The sequence below is a fragment of the Carcharhinus amblyrhynchos genome, chromosome 26, assembly GCF_965287045.1.
Source record: "Carcharhinus amblyrhynchos chromosome 26, sCarAmb.v2.hapA, whole genome shotgun sequence".
NCBI lineage: Eukaryota > Metazoa > Chordata > Chondrichthyes > Carcharhiniformes > Carcharhinidae > Carcharhinus > Carcharhinus amblyrhynchos.
This window is the reverse complement of record NC_137349.1, coordinates 26,606,921-26,624,102: the sequence shown is the minus strand read 5'-3', so window position 1 is coordinate 26,624,102 and position 17,182 is coordinate 26,606,921. Positions and strand designations below refer to the sequence as shown.

The following is a 17,182-nucleotide window of genomic DNA, read 5'->3' as shown; positions in this document are numbered from 1 at the left end:
ACTGTCTGTGTGTACACAGAGCTCCACTGCTGTCCAGACTGTGTCCATGTGTACACAGAGCTCCAGTGCTGCCCAGACTGTGTCTATGTATATGCAGAGCTCCACTGCTGTCCAGACTGTGTCCATGTGTACACAGAGCTCCACTGCTGTCCAGACTGTGTCCATGTGTACACAGAGCTCCACTGCTGTCCAGACTGTGTCCATGTGTACACAGAGCTCCACTGCTGTCCAGACTGTGTCCATATGTACACAGAGCTCCACTGCTGTCCAGACTGTGTCCATATGTACACAGAGCTCCACTGCTACCGAGCTGTTTAACAAATGATGAACAAAGAAAAGTGCAGCACAGGAACAGGCCCTTTGGTTCTCCAAGCCTGTGCTGATCATGATGCTGTCACTAAACTAAAAAAAATCTTCTGCCCTTCCTTAGTCCATATCCCTCTATTCCCTCCTTTTTCATGTACCCATCCAGATGCCTCTTAAATGTTGCTAATGCATCTGCTTCCACTACCTCCTCTGGCAGCGCATTGCAGACACCCACCATACTCTGGTTGAAAGACTTTCCCCTCACATCTACCTTAAACTTTTCCCCCCTCTCATCTTGAACCTGTGCCCTCTTGTAATTGGCAGTTCCACCCTGGGGAAAAAACCTCTGACTATCCAATCTGTCTACGGCTCTCATAATTTTGTAGACCTCTATCAGATCTCCCCTCAGCCTCCATTTTTCCAGTAAAAACAATCTTAGTTTATTCAACCTCTCCTCAGAGCCAACCCCCTCAAGACCAGGCAACATCTTGGTGAACTTTCCATGCACTATTTCTGTGTATACTGGGCAGTAACAGCTCCTTTAAAGTTCATGGGAGCCATCCTCCCAGCTAGAGCAGTGCAGTGGGCCAAGAGACATCAGTGGAGGCTGTTTAGCAAGTCTCCGAGCCTACTAACCCCCCACTCCATCCCCCAGCTGGAAATAGCTCACTCCAGCGGGGTTTACAACAGCTCCCCACTAATGGGGAGCTGGCAGCCTGACTCCACTGGAGTAAAGGGAGGCCTCCAAGAGGTCAGAGTAAGGGGGGGTGCCCCCTAAGCATTACCAGCCTGGTCCTTGGCACTGCTCAAGGGTCAAAGTGGCAATGCCCAAGGGACACCTTGACACTGCCCACTGGGCATTGGGCAGTGCCAAGGAGGCAGGGCCTATGGGGGAGAAAAGTATGGGTGGGCGTGGGGGTCCTACTGCCACTCTGTGTAGGGATCTGTGGCAGAGAGGGAAGGAAGGGGCTGATTGGAGCTGACCATTGGGGTGTTTGGGGGAGGGGGGGGGGGGCGTGGTGCCTGCCGGTGGTGGTTGGGGAGAGAAGATTGGGGCTGGCAGAGGGGCATCAGAGACGTCCGGGAGGCCAGCAATTGTGGAGGGATGCATGGCCAGCGATGCAGTGTCATGAGACTGGCCAATGATTGAGCTAGCCAGCGATTGGGAGGCCAGAATTGGCACATGCGCCAATCTTCACTATGGCAGATTGGCACATACATAGTAACTTGCTCAGCGCTGTACTTGCTGGCCTCTCCAGCAAGAATAGCTGTCCAGACTGTCTGTGTGTACACAGAGCTCCACTGCTGCCAAACTGTATCTGTGTGTACACAGAACTCCATTGCTGTCCAGACTGTGGAGTCCCTGGATTTTCGACGTGAATCTCTTTGAGACACTCTGAAGTGCAGAGTGCGGGAGATTAATTTTTGAAAATCCCGCTAAAAAAACCAGCAGGAGTTACTCCCACTTTTATGTGAAATCGGCACTTAGAATTTTTTTGGGAGAATCTGGCCCATATCTTCACTTTTGATCTTCGACCATGACCGTAGATTTTAAAAGAACCGGGACACAGGTCAGAACCGTGAACAATATTGTTAAATTAGCAACATTGCAGGGAGGGACTTGGAATGAGGTCATGAGGATTGAAACACAGAGGTTGTGATTTTGCGATGAGCTGTAACTCCCATTTCAGACGTGACATTAAACTGAGGTGAAGTAAAAAGAAATCCCAAGATGCCATTTAGAAGAAGATGATGTGGAGATGCCGGTGTTGGATTTGGATAAGCACAGTAAGAAGTCTCACAACGCCAGGTTAGAGTCCTACAGATTTATTTGGCAGCACAAGCTTTCGGAGTGTCACTCCTTCATCAGGTGAGTAAGTGAGTGAGTCACTCACCTGATGAAGGAGTGACACTTTGAAAGCTTGTGCTGCCAAATAAATCTGTTGGATGTTAACCTGGTGTTGTGAGACTTCTTACTGTAATTTAGAAGAAGAGAAGGGGAGTTCTGCCCGGTGTCCTCAGCATTTATTCCTCTGCCAAGATCCGCCTGGCCGTTACTACACGACTATGAGTTCTTGCTGTGTGCAATTTGGGTTGCTGCATTTCACACATTAGTGACTACACTTCAAGAATGCCTCCTTGACTGTAATGTGCTTTGAGGTTGTGAAAGGTGCTATACAAATGCAAGTACCTCCTTTATTGCAGAGCTCTGTTACAGCCCAGGCGGACGAGCTACAGACTGAGGCTCCCGAATTCTTCATTCAAAGTCTGCTGCAGCCCACTGATCTCCAGGAGGTTGACCGGAGGAATGAGATAATGCGTAAATCTGGCAGGCTGGCAGATCTGTTTACACTCTACCCCCCGCCTGATGAGGTGAGCCTGCTTCAGGTAGTGTGTATGAGGAGATATGATCCCGGTACTGTGGCCCGGGATCAGTCAGGGTTCTAACCTCTCAGACATGAGTTGCAGAAAGTAGTTTCTTAAAAAAAATTTTTTTAGTTCCAAATAGGCATACATTAACACTGCAATGAGGTTACTGTGAAAATCCCCTAGTCGTCACACTGCGGCACCTGCTCGGGTCAATGTACCTAACCAGCACAACTTTCAGACTGTGGGAGGAAACTGGAGCTCCTGGAGGAAATGCACACAGAATGTGCAAACTCCACACAGACTGTGACCCAAGCCGGGAATCGAACCTGAGCCCTTGGCGCTGTGAGGCCGCAGTGCTAACCACTGTGTCACTGTGCTGCCCACTTTTAAAGTTTTTTTATTTTTATTACTTGGACCACTTCAGGAATGTAGGTGTGTGTTTATTCCCAAGAACACAGCACTAGCACTAGGAGCAGGAAAAGGCCATTTGGCCCTCGATGTTTGTTTGTGCAGTTTTCGATGAGATCATGGCTGGTCTCATTGTGGCCTCAACTCCACTTTCACTTTCCTGCTCCCTCCCCCAACAACACCCCAGTCCCCCAACCCCCATTGGCCAAAAACTGATCTAACTCAGCCTGGGATGAATTTGATAACCCCGAGCCTCCACTGCTTTCTGGGAATAGGAATTCCACAGACTAATGACCCTATGAGAGAAAGAAATTCTCCTCATTTCAGTTTAAATGGGAGACTCTCTGAATGGAATTTTCCCGTCCCTGTCCACTGTGGGAATTGTAGTGGGCGGGCACGGACCATGCAAAGGTCTGTTGACTTGAAGTGGGAATTCCCGGCCATGAGGTGAGTGTGGCTGGAAAATGCCCCCCCCCCAACTTCAACTTTAAGTTTGGCCATGGGTTCCAGACCCCCAATGAGGGGAAACATCCTCTCAGCACCCAGCTCAAATCCCCTCAGCATGTGTCAAAACCATCACCTCTCATTCTTCTAAATTGCGATGTGGATGGACTCAAACTGCCCAACTTTCCTCATTCTGATGATGAACTGACAGTTAGGAGATACACAGCTAGTCCAACAGCATCTGAGGAATAATTCTGGAGTAATCCATTGGAGCCCAAATATTATCTTGCCCTCTGCTGACCCAACCCTCCACACTTTCTGTTTAAATTCTCGCTCACTCTTCCTGATGGAATTATTCTCCATTTTTAAAATATTCTGATAACTTCCACCTCCTCGCAGGAAGAAGCTGTAAATCATCGAGCCATTCCACAGACACCATGTGAACAGCTGGAGCAGAGATTGCAAATTAATTTTCTGGAGTTCAAGTAAGTCACTTTTGTTCAACCTTTCAAAGTAATAAAGAAACAAAATCATGGAGGGAAGTCCTATAACCCGCTTCTCATCAGCAGTTCTACTCTGTAATCCCAGTTCGCAATGGCAGTGCTGCTCTGTATAACCTTCATCTCACTGGCAGTGCCAGTGTAATCTGTAACCGGCCCCCACTGGCAGTGCTGCTCTGTAACCCCAGTCTTCACTGGCAGTGCTGCTCTGTAACCCCAGTCTTCACTGGCAGTGCTGCTCTGTAACCCGGTCCCCACTGGCAGGGCTGCTCTATAACCCCAATCTTCATTGGCAGTGTCATTCTTCAACCTGGTCCCCACTGGCAACAGTGATCTGTATAACCAGCCTTTACTGGCAGGGCTGCTCTGTAACCCCGCACTTCACTGGAGTGCTGTCACCTACCATCCATTCCAAAGTTGCTGTCAGTAATTTCAGATGCTCCCCTAGATTTGATAACAGTAGCTCACTTCTAAATATGCAGCCTGCACCCATTATTATCAGGAGTTTACCACTCATTACCTAGGCAAAGATAGTGTGAGCTGAAAGTCTAAGTGTGAACCCTATTGTTGCGTGATTTGGCTATTAGACTCTCTCATGCCCCTTCTTTCTGCACCCTTCCAGATAGCAAACTGATGCTCGCTTTAGTGAGACACAGCCAATTGTAAGACAACAAGCTAATTTATAGTGAGCAGGCACTGATTACAAATGCTCCTTTTCAGCTGTACTAATAAATCTGTACCATATTATCACCATTAAATAACAATAAATACTTTATCATGCAAGGAAAATACTGAAACATAGAAACACACCATATAGAAGTAGGAGTAGGCCATTTAGCCCTTCAGACCTACTGTCATTCACTATAATCATGGCTGATTCTCTATCTGAACACCACACTTCAGCCCTCTCCTTATGGCATCTTGACACCATTAGAGTCTAGAAATCTGTCTAATTCCTTCTTAAGTATGTTCAGTGACTTGGCCTCTGCAACCTTCTGTGGTAATGAATTCTACCACACCCGCTAAGCGAAGAATTTCTCCTCATTTCAGTTTGAAATAACCTACCCTATATCCTCAGACTGTGACCCCTTGCTCTACAAGCCCCTCCAGCCAGAAGGACAACATTCCTGCATCCAGTCTGCACAGCCCTGTCAGAATTTTATACATTCCAACAAAATCTCCTCTCATTCTTCTAAATTCCAGTGAGTATAGGTCCAATCAACCCAATCTCTCCTCATAGGGCAATTCTGCCAACCCAGGAATCAGTCTGGCAAATCTTCGCTGCATTCTCTCTATGGTAAATATGTTCTTTATTAGATTAAGAGACCACAACATTCCACTATGCTGCCAGATTAAGCTGGTTCATTTAAAATGTTACATTTGTGATTATGCAAATGAATTTTAGTGGAAATTTGAACTGTAACCGAACCAGTGCAGTTTCAGGTGCATTATGTGCCAAATTCCGAAACCTGCTCCCTGTCTGTTTAATTGTAAAAGATTTTCTCATTGCCTCACAGAGCACCAACTTTGCAGGCCCTTATCCCGTGCCCTGGCCTGCCTGTCTTTTCCCATCCACAGATTAGTTAGTGTGCTCTGTAATCCTGCTCACAGCATTGCACTGACACCCCTTCCTTTAAATGGATAAAGTAATATAAGTGAAACAAGTAATGTGCCTGCAAAGGTTCAGACGTTTTCCAAAGAAGGGTTTTGGATCAGGATAATGTTCTTCAGCTAAATTTACACTCTGTCAACTGGAATTCCCTATCCCACTCTGTCAGCATGTTCCGTAGAGCCGGTTCTGAAAGCTAACAGTCAAGTGGACCAACCTTCCCTCCTCTGATATTCCCTTTTCATATCTCTTTCATAGAATCCCTACAGTGCAGAAGGAGGCCAGTCAGCCCTTCAAATCTGAACCCACCACAATCCCACCCAGGCTCTACTCCCACAGCCCCTCATGATTACCCTGCTAATCCCCTGACACTAAGGATCAATTTAGCCTGATCAAACAACCTAACCCTACACATCTTTGGATTGTGGGAGGAAACTGGAGCACCCAGAGGAAACCCATGCAGACATGGGGAGAACATGCAAACTCCCCACAGGCAGTGACCCCAGGCTGAATTGAACCCTGGCACTGTGAGGCAACAGTGCTAACCGCTGTGCCACCCTGCTGCCCCACTTTAACAGTGACCCTTGGGAAATTTCTAGATGTTTTCTCACAGCAATTTGAATTTCTGTACATCTCGAGAGGCAACACGTGATAAGTGAAACCCTCTCAATCTCTCCCACCGCAGTTACATTTGGTTTCTTTTCTTGACAGGTTTGAAATTGAAATTGAGCCGTTCTTTCTGATTTTGGCTTTATACGATTTAAAGGAGAGGCGAAAGGTGATTATCAATCATATTCAGTAAGCCTCGAGCTTTACTTGTTACTCCCATAAGATTCCTGAGATCCAGTGGTAGGGTCAGGAGCCTGGAACTCTGCTGGTACAACTGCTGAATTTATTTATATCTGAATATCTTTGATATGAAATGTGATCAAAGTGGAAACTGTGAAAAATAAATTGTCTACAATGGATTATTATTTTTTCCTGATAACTGTTGCAATCGTGTTGGTTACAGAAATTGTCTGTTAAAGAACTCTTCGTAGTCTTCAGCATATTAACAGCAAGTCTTTATGAACTACTTGTAGCTATGCACATATATACACTAAAAGGTTCAGGCAAGAAGCTATCTCCATCTCTAAGTAAGGGGCGGCACAGTGGCTAGCTGTCAAGATTTGGGTTCGATTTCTGGCTTGGGCCACTGTCTGTGCAGAGTCTGCATGTTCTCCCCGTGTCTGCGTGGGTTTCCTCCGGGTGCTCCGGTTTCCTCCCACAGTCCAAAAGACGTGCTGGTTAGGTGCATTGGCTATGCTAATCTCTCCCTCAGCGTACCCGAACAGGCGCCAGAATGTGGCGACTAGGGGATTTTCACAGTAACCTCATTGCAGTGTTACCTACTTGTGACACTAATAGTAGAGTTACAAAGCCAGTGCACGGAGTGGACTGGGCAAGCTCTTAATCCATCTCCTTGCTTGCTGCAAAAACCAATTCAAGTTCAAATTGAATCCTGGTCATGGTCCATTAGAGACATACAAGCTGCAATACTCTGGCCATTTATGCCTAGGTGCCAGCGAGAGTGGAGAATTTGGCACTCAGCCAAATCTCTGTTCACTGCAGCGGGACCGGAAAATCCCGACTGCAAGTGAGATTGGAGAATCCAGCCCACAAAATCCAAGTGACACAAAAAGGCGCTGCAGCCCATCTTGGGCTTGACCTGATGCTAGATCTTAGCCAATAGACTAAGGAGCAAGAAACGTTAATACTGTATATACCAGACCCTCCAACTACAGTAATAGCAGATAGTGAGTTAAAATTGTTTATTGCTAGCTGTTTCTGCAGGCTGTAGACATTACTATTAGGGTCAGACAGAATGCAGCATGGCTGGTCCTGTAGCATCAAAGATGGTTCAGTATAGTGCAGAATTGCAGCATCAGCTGTCCAGCAGCATCCTGGGTAACCATGGATTTCCTGGAGCTGTTGGGACAAATCGAGTCACTGGGCTTTCAAATACAAACATTCTGGAAGCGGCTGATCCTATCTGTAGTTATGGAAGATGCTTTTTAATTCCCTTTCTTCTCTCTCTATAAGTTTGAGGCTATTGCAAGCAGACTGATGTCAAAGTGAAGCCAGCTGAGAATGAGTGAAAATCAGCAACTCCGCGATAGCATACAGCTGCAAAATGAATAAAAGGAAGGGTGATTGGTCACCAGTCTCTGTTATTTTGGGCATTTAGACTCGCCTGATGAAGCACTCCGAAAGCTGGTGATTCCAAATAAACCTGCTGGATTTTAACCTGGTGTTGTGAGACTTCTTACTGTGCCCACCCCAGCCCAATGCCGACATCTCCTCCACATTTTGGGGATTTGAAAGAGATGAGTCAACATTCTAATTCACTGTATTTTGTTGAGCATTGTTCATTTATGATAAGAATTTGCATTTATATCACACCCTTAACATGGCAAAAAGCTCAAGGTACATCACAGGAGTGTAATCAGACAAAACAAACATTGGACAGAGGGGTGGTTAAATGTTTGCTCTAAAAGGGTTTTGAGGTACATGGAGGGATAGAGGCTTGGAGAGGCAATCCCAGTCCTCAATGTCTAGGTGGCTGCGGTTGCGACTTGCCAAAGGTGGGCTGAGGAATTGAGTAAAGGTGTCTGTTAGTTTACAGCCTTAGCCTCTGTCTGCTTGAGTAAATGTTTTTTCACATATCAAAAACAGGGAAATCATGTGGCAATACCTGATATACCCAGTAAGCTGGGGCACAATGACAATGATTCTCTGCCCAACCCCTGGACCTGGATATTTTAACTAGTTACCTAGAAGATAACCAGACTTTGTGGATGACAGGGAATGTAAGGTTTGCTTCTGGGAAGAGCTGGTAATACTAAAAGTAATATCAAGCACATAAGAGGAATGTACAAATAAGCAAATAGGTTTGCATGATTCAGAATGATCTGATTCTGAAATACTGTAACATGGAAAGAGGAGTGATTGTCTGGATTCTTTTTCTTTTATTTTAAATATTTATCACGGGATGTGGCTAGGCCAGCATTTATTGCCTATCTCTGATTGCTGTCGATTGAGTGGCCATTTCAGAGTCGAGCGCATTGCTGTGGATCTGGAATCACATGTAGGCCAGACCAGGTAAGGATGACAGATTTTCCTCCATGAAGTGAACCAGATGGGTTTTTACAGCAAAGGCTTCACGGTCAGATTTTTTATTGAATTCAAATTTCACCATCTGCTGTGGTGGGATTCAAACCTGGAATTACTAGTCTAGTGAGAATACCACTGCACCACCACCTCCCCTCCTGTACTGTGGCTGACTTTGAATGAATCAATATAGTTGTTCTCTGCTGGTAACTTTTTAAAATGTTCACTATTCTGTGTGTGTCACAAAGTTTTTTGTGTTTTTCACTTGCTGCTGCCCAGTTGGAGCAGGTGGGGTAAACATTCGTGCTAGAACTTGGCTAGGAGTTGGCAGTGGGCACTGATGATACCCAAAGAAGTGGTCACCATTGAGGAAGAAAAGCAATTAGTGTGTGCGAGTGTCTGATGTTTTAACTTTCACTCCAAAATATTCTGCTTTGTTCTCATAGATTTCGGAAAATTTCTACTTGGATCTCAACTCGGAAGAATTTCGAGATGTCATGCAGGCAGAGACAGAGTTGCACTGCTATTTCAGGAAAGCCATCTTCTCAATCAGCCAACCCTCTCCTGAAATTTATCTGGTCATTAAGGTAACTAACTGTACCAAAATCCTGCCTTAGTTTTTAGCTTTAGTGTAAATATGAATGTCACTGTGTACGGCGAGATAGTTATGGGTGGAGAAGATTGTTTTGCGCTATTGTGATTAATTCTAAACTTCCCCCGGCCATCTACTTCTTTACCAGGGAGCCATTCCAAATAGAATCAAATCATACAGAGCAGAAGGAGGCCATTCGGTCCATTAAGTCTGCACTGACTACAATCCCAACCAGGCCCTTTTCCCATGCATTTACCTTAGCTAGTCCCCCTGACACTAAGGGGTAATTTAACATGGCCAATCCACCAAATCCACACATATTTGGACTGTAGGAGGAAACCACATGGACACGGGGAGAATGTGCAAGCTCCACACAGACAGTGACCCAAGCTGGGAATCAAACCCTATTCCCCGGTGCTCTGAGGCAGCAGTGCTAACCACTGCACCATGGTGATGCTGATCTCTATTCCTGATCTTTGTCCTGCAGCTACACCTTACTAGCTTGAACTTGAATCCCTTTTCCCACTCTCAAACTTTAACTTTTGCATATCCTGTGTAAGAGAAAGAAGAAAGAGACAACTTGTGTTCATATAACACCTTTCATGACTTCAGGACATCACAAACTCCTTTACAACCAATGAAATATTTTTAAAATTGTGGTCCTTGTTTTAATGTAGGGAATCCAGCAGGCAGTTTGTGACAGTGATAGTTCCATGAACAGCAATGTGAGAGATGGCCTGCTGATCTGTTTCAGTGATACTTTACTTTGAATAATGCCTAGGAGATCTTTACTGACAGATTAGATTGCATCTCTGCCCGTTGAAGTGGTGGAGGCTGCCTCGCTAAATATTTTTAAGACGCGGGTTGATGGGTTTTTGATAAGAGAGGGGATTAAGGGTTATGGGGAGAGGGCGGGAAAGTGGAACTGAGCAGCGACAGATCAGCCATGATCTTATTGAATGGCGGGGCAGGCTCGAAGGGCTGGATGGCCTACTCCTGCTCCTATTTCTTATGTTCTTATGTTCTTATCTCAGGTTAAAAGCTTATCTGAAGGAATGGATTTTTATCAGGTTGTCTGTCAGATGCCTATTTTCAAACTTAAAAAGTTTATTTTGTCAGTTTTTTTTCTCAGACCTCCAGAACCAGGAAACAACTTTGCTACTTCTGCGCACAGTTGTAACTTCATGGTGGCACAGTGGTTAGCACTGCTGCCTCACAGCGTGAAGGACCTGGGTTCAATTCCAGCCTTGTGTGATTGTCTGTGTGGAGTTTACATGTTCTCCCCGTGTCTGCTTGCGTTTCCTGTCGGTATGCCGGTTTCCTGTCGGTACTCCGGTTTCCTTCAGGTGCTCCGGTTTCCTCCCACAGTCCAAAGATGGGCTGGCTAGGTGGATTGGCCATGCTAAATTGGCCCTTGGTGTCCCAGGTTGCGTTAGGTTAGATGGATTAGCCATGGTAAATGTGTGAGGTTACGGGGATAGGATAGGGGAGAAGGTCTGGGTAAGATACTCTGTCAGAGAGTTGATGGGCCAACTGGCGTCCCTCTGCACTGTAGGGATTCTGAATGTCTCAGTGAATTGAGCTGGGAGTTGGCTAGTTCGATTGGCTGGTTTGTGATGCATGGGTTCAATTCCCCTACCAGCTGAGGTTATTCTCAACCTTGCCCCTTGCCTGAGGTATGGTGACCCTCAGGTTAAATCATCGCCAGTCAGCTTTCCCCCTCAAAGGAGGCAAGAAACCTCTTACCATCTGGGGTGGATGATGATGACTTTATCTTTTAATATTCATGCTCGCACAGTCTGACGTTTTGTCCAAGACTTCATCTGATTCATATTTGACTCCATAGTTCAACATCATACTGATCTCGTCAAGAGTTAGTCTGCATTGAGGCTCCTGGTTGTTTTTCAACTTCATCTTCCACTCTTTCAACACCAACACTGGTCATGAATATGTCTTTTGCTAATTTTCTTTCCCATTTGTGATGACTTATAAACTTTAAAGTTTATTAGTCACAAGTAGGCTTATGTTAACACTGCAATGAAGTTACTGTGAAAATCACCTAGTTGCCACACTCCAGCACCTGTTTGGGTCAATGCACCCAACTAGCATGTCTTTCTGAGTGTGGAAGGAAACGAGAGCACCCGGAGGAAACCCATGCAGACACGGAGAGAACATGCAAGTTCCACACAGACAGTAACCAAGCCAGGAACTGAACCCAGGTCCCTGGTGCAGTGAGGCAGCAGTGCTAACCACTGTGCCACCGTGCTGCCCACAAATATTTATTGATATTAAATTTCATCTATTATTTTCTGATCTTCCTCTGATGCTGCTGCCTCTTCCTGTTTATTATCACAGATAAATCTGATCAATTTGCATTGCCTTTCTGAGCACTGATCACTGATGTAAATCAGAGATAGAATTGTTTTCAAGATTGTGCCTTGGAGGTTCCACTTAGTACTTGCTCTTTGCCACTCTCTGCCAATGCTGACATTGTTCTTCCAAAAGGAGCTGCAGTTAGCTTTGGTTCAGGCAATTTCTCTATTTCAAGCTTTATTCTGAATACCCCCAGCTTTGAGTTCAGTCAATAGCGAGATGTGAAGGAATGAGCAGAGGCCATACAGATCTCTACATTAACACCCTTTAACATAGAACTTTGTAAGATGCTTTCTAGAAGTCTAGATGTAGGATGTCAAAAACGTAACATAGTCCACTTGCAATATCACTTTTCAGAGAAGGTTAGTCTGGCTGGATCTTCCCTCTTTAGAACAATGTTGTCTGTAGCTTAGTCATTTATTATCAGACATTTGATAGTCACTTCCATTATTTTCCACCGGATTGAGTTAAGATCTATGAATCTATTTTTGCCAGTGCATGATCCTAACGTGTACTCCTTCAGCCAGTTTCCAATCTACGAATACCACTCCAATATGCACTGCTCTTTCACAACAACAAATCCTCTTTGTAATCTGCGTGTTCAATTGCATCTTTGCAATTTGCCCCTACAAACAGGATTCTCCCAGCCAGGTCAGTTGATGACCTGGGACACTGAAGAGGTCAATCCTTCCACTCTTCAGTCTGAAATCTCAGCTGTTGGCATGAGATATTATAAACTGTATCACAACCACACACACACACACACACACACACACACACACACACACACACACACACACACACACACACACACACACTTTATTCCATATGCCCTAACTGTTATTGTGTTAGCTATATTGTGAGCCCTTCTTATTATTGGTTTTATTATAAAGTTTTCTTAAAGTTTGAAATTTATTTATTAGTGTCACAGATAGGCTTATATTAACACTGCAATGAAGTTACTGTGAAAATCCCCTAGTTGCCATTGTCTAGCACCTGTTTGGGTACACTAAAGGAGAATTTCGCAAGACCAATGCACCTATCCAACATGTCTTTCGGATATGCTGCACTCCCTATTTGCTATTGGGTTTGTTATGATATTGCCAGTTTGCCTCAGTTCCTGGGACTCTGTCTGTGAGCTAGAATGGTAGCCATGTGATCTAAAATCTGTGATCTTCTTACTATGAGTTGGAAGGTTGTGAGTTCACATAATCTAGACTGAAGGAGTGTTATAGCTGTGATGTTACACTCAGATCTTGTGTGTTTTTGACAGATGGAGGGAAAGGATCCTGGGGTATTAGTTGAAGAACAAATTGTTCTGATGTCCTGCCTGATATTTAGAACATAGAACATAGAACATTACAGCACAGTACTGGCCCTTCAGCCCTCAGTGTAGTGCCGAGCTACATCCAATCCCAAGATCAAGCTGTCCCACTCCCTATTGTTCTGGTATACTCCATGTGCTTATCCAATAATCGCTTGAAAGTTCCTAAAGTGTCCGACTCCACAATCACAGCAGGCAGTCAGTTCCACACCCCAACCTCTCTCTGAGTGAAGAATCTACCTCGGACGTCCCTCCTATATCTCCCACCACGAACCTTATCGTTATGCCCCCTAGTAACAGCTATATCCACACGAGGAAATAGTCTCCGCACGTCCACTCTATCAATCCCCCTCATCACCTTATAAACCTCTATTAAGTGGCTTCTCATCGTCCTCTGCTTTAAAGAGAAAAGCCCCAGCAGCCTCAACCTTCCCTCATAAGACTTACCCTCAAAACCAGCCAACATCCTAATAAATCTCCTCTGCACTCTCTCCAAGGCTTCCACATCCTTCTTATAGTGAGGTGACCAGAACTGAACACAATATTCCAAATGTGGTCTCACCAATGTCTGGTATAGTTGCAGCATAACCCCACAACTCTTAAACTCAAACCCCCTGATAATAAACGCTGACACACTTAAAAGCCTTCTTCACGGCTGTATGCACTTGAGTGGCAACCTTCAAAGATCTGTGATAAGAACCCCAAGATCTCTCTGCTCCTCCACATTCCTCAGAACCCTGCCGCTGACTGTGTAATCCGCATTCGTTTGTCCTACCAAAATGAATCACCTCGCACTTATCAGGGTTAAACTCCATCTACCACTTTTCGGCCCAGCTCTGCATCCTATCAATGTCTGTTTGCAGCCTGCTAGAGCCCTCCACCTCATCCACTACTCCACCAATCTTGGTGTCATCAGCAAATTTACTAACCCACCCTTCAGCCCCCTCTTCCAAGTCATTGATAAAAATCACAAATAGCAGAGGACCTAGCACTGACCCCTGTGTTACACCACTGGTAACTGACCTCCAGTCTGAAAATCTTCCTTCCACCACCACCCTCTGTCTTCTATGAAACAGCCAGTTACTTATCCAATCGGCCAAATTTCCTTCTATCCTACACCTCCTTATCTTCTTCATGAGCCTACCATGGGGAACCTTATCAAACCTTATCAAGCTTTACTAAAATTCATGTATACGACATCAACTGCTCTACCTTCATCCACACACTTAGTTACCTCCTCAAAGAATTCAATCAAATTTGTGAGGCAGGACTTACCCCTTAGGAAACCGTGCTGACTATCCCGGATTAAACTGCATCCTTCCAAATGGTCATAAATCCTATCTCTCAGGACCCTTTCCATTAACTTACTGACCACCAAGTAAGACTAACTGGCCTATAATTACCAGAATTATTAATTACAGATTTACTGATCTGATTGCTGCTTGTGGGACAGTGTACTATGCAAATTGACTGCCCTGTTTGCCTACACTGGAGCGGTAATTGGACTTCATTGGTTGTGAAGGGATTTGGCATGTATAATTGCAATTTCTTTCTTAAAATGAGATGTTCCAACTGTACCTGACTGTAATTGTGGCCAAATCAACTCTTGTTCCAATTTGACACCTCCTTTCCTTTGTGTTCAAGTCCCATTGTATAAAACCTAAAATACCACTTGCCCTATTTGTGCGTTTTTGGTGATGTAAGGAAATGAGCGAAAATGTAGCTGATGGAACTAAATGTCAGTAAAAAAGAATTTTTGGTTTAATAACCATGATAATGCTCTGACCAGAAATAAGCTTGATGTGAAATTGCTAGCTTTTTGGATACCAAGGGGATTAAAGGACAATGCAGCAAGGTGGACTTCAGATAGAACATCAATAATGATTGTTTTGACTTTCTAGTGGAGTTACCTGACAGCCTGATGTCAGCCCCACCTCTTGGGGACAAGTTGAATTTGATCATCAGCCGTGACCGAAATGGATGGCGGAGTAAGCTCGAAGGGCCGAATGGTCTCCTCCTGCTTCGACTTTCTATGCTTTTCTATATTTCTAAACCTCCTGGTTGACTGCACACATCATCAGTCCCAACCTGGTAACTGATGCAAGTGGTAAAATCCAGTTCCCTGGGAAATCTGGGCAACCCTTGACTGCTTGAGACTGGCCCAAGGAAGCTGTGGAACAGTTGAGATTGTGACTGTGGTCACCCAGATCAGACCACTGTCCACACACTGAATTCCTGCCCAGAGAGGTCGATTCCTGTTGGCATCTCAACAGTTCACAACTCATCAGCTGAAGCCATGGAATGAATTGTTAGCTTTGGCATTGAACTATAACTGCTTCCCCCAACTATACAGTATAAATAGATAGTAGAGAATAGCTTAGAAAGGCTGAATGGCCAATCATGCTGTGACTTCTTATATTCTTACAAAATTGCAGGTAAAGGTTCACAGGATGTCATCAGACCAATAAGACCATAAAAGCAACAACTGGATTATCTAGCTTTTATTCCACAATATGAACTATAAAAATTGAAAGGTAGTGGCCGACATGGTGGCACAATGGTTAGCACTGCTGCCTCACAGCACCAGGGACCCGGGTTCAATTCTGACCTCGGGTCACTGTCTGTGTGGAGTTTGCACATTCTCCCAGTGTCTGTGTGGGTTTCCTCTGGGTGCTCTGGTTTTCTCGCACACTTCAAAGATGGATGGGTTAGGTTGATTGACCATGCTAAATTGTCCCTAAGTGTCGGAGGGGCTGGCAGAGTAAATATGTGGGGCTGTGGGGATAGATGCTGGGTGGAACTATTGCTGGTGCAGGCTTGATGGGCCGAACAGCTTCCTTGTGCATGTACGGATTCTATGATTCTTGTGACGAGCCTTTATAAAGGTTAATGAAGACACCAGCTACACTGGAGGCAGTATTTAACTACACACGATCAGAAGACTTTGAAGCATTAGCTGTATAAAACACAGATCATTAAGATGCTGACTGAAGTGAGCAAATACAACTTAAGATCCTGGGGGGTATTAACAGGGTGGGTGCAGAGAGGACGTTTCCTCATCGAAAAATCTAAAACTAGGGGGTCACTGTTCAAAAATAAGTAATCCCTCATTTAAGATGGAGATGAGGAGAAATATTTTCCCTCAGAGGGTGGCACGTTAACACAGTGGTTAGCACTGCTGCTTCACAGCACCAGGGACCTGGCTGCACATTTTCCCCGTGTCTGCGTGGGTTTCCTCTGGGTGCTCCAGTTTCCCCCCACTTTCTGAAACACGTGCTGGTTAGGTGCATTAACCTGAACAGCCACTGGACTGTGGCGACTAGGGGAATTTCACAGTAACTTCATTGCAATGTAAGCCTTATTTGTGACTAAAAAATAAACTTTTACTTTAAACTTTAGTGTCTGGAAAACTCATCGTCGCAAAGCAGCGGAAACAGAGTCTTTGAATATTTTTAAGGCTGAGCTAGATTGATTCTTGATTAACAAGGGGGTGAAAGGTTATTCGGAGTAAGCAGAAATGTGGGGTTGGGCTGTGGTGGGCAGATTAGTCATGATCTTATTGAATGGTGGCTTGAGGGGCTGAGTGGCCTGCCCCTCCTAATTTTGTATATTCATTATCTAAGTATGCAGAAAAACTCAAAACATTGAGGGAATTTTGTTGGAACAATGTAGATTATAGGGTAATTCGATAGAAACACTTAAATTTGAAGAGCTAGGACATTAGGGTGAGAAATTCGAAAGTAAAAGTTTATTTATTAGTCACCAGTTGGCTTACATTAACACTGCAATGAAGTTACTGTGAAAATCCCCTAGTCGCCACACTCTGGCGCCTGTTTGGGTACACTGAGGAAGAATTTAGCATGGCCAATGAACTTAACCAGCACGTCTTTCAGACAGTGGGAGGAAACTGGAGCCCATGCAGACACCAGGAGAACTCCGCACAGTGACTCAAGCCAGGAATTGAACCCGGGGTCCCTGGCGCTGTGAGGCAGCAGCGCTAATCACTGTGCCACCGTGGTGCCTATGGTGCCTATCACAGTGGTGCCTATGATTATTTTCTTGTGCGGATTTGCCTTCAGCCTCCTGAGGAAACTCATCACTTTCAT

At 45.0% G+C, this 17,182-nt stretch overlaps 1 protein-coding gene across 1 annotated transcript in view; it reads left to right on the top strand.

Annotated features, from left to right (window-relative positions):
• Nucleotides 1-17,182, top strand: part of LOC145358722 (dedicator of cytokinesis protein 8-like) — a 197,157-nt gene that overhangs the window by 18,254 nt on the left and 161,721 nt on the right. The window contains 4 exon segments of the mRNA XM_080212966.1: nucleotides 2,512-2,679; nucleotides 3,928-4,013; nucleotides 6,349-6,415; nucleotides 9,234-9,374. Of these exon segments, the coding sequence (XP_080069092.1) occupies nucleotides 2,512-2,679; nucleotides 3,928-4,013; nucleotides 6,349-6,415; nucleotides 9,234-9,374 (462 nt within the window).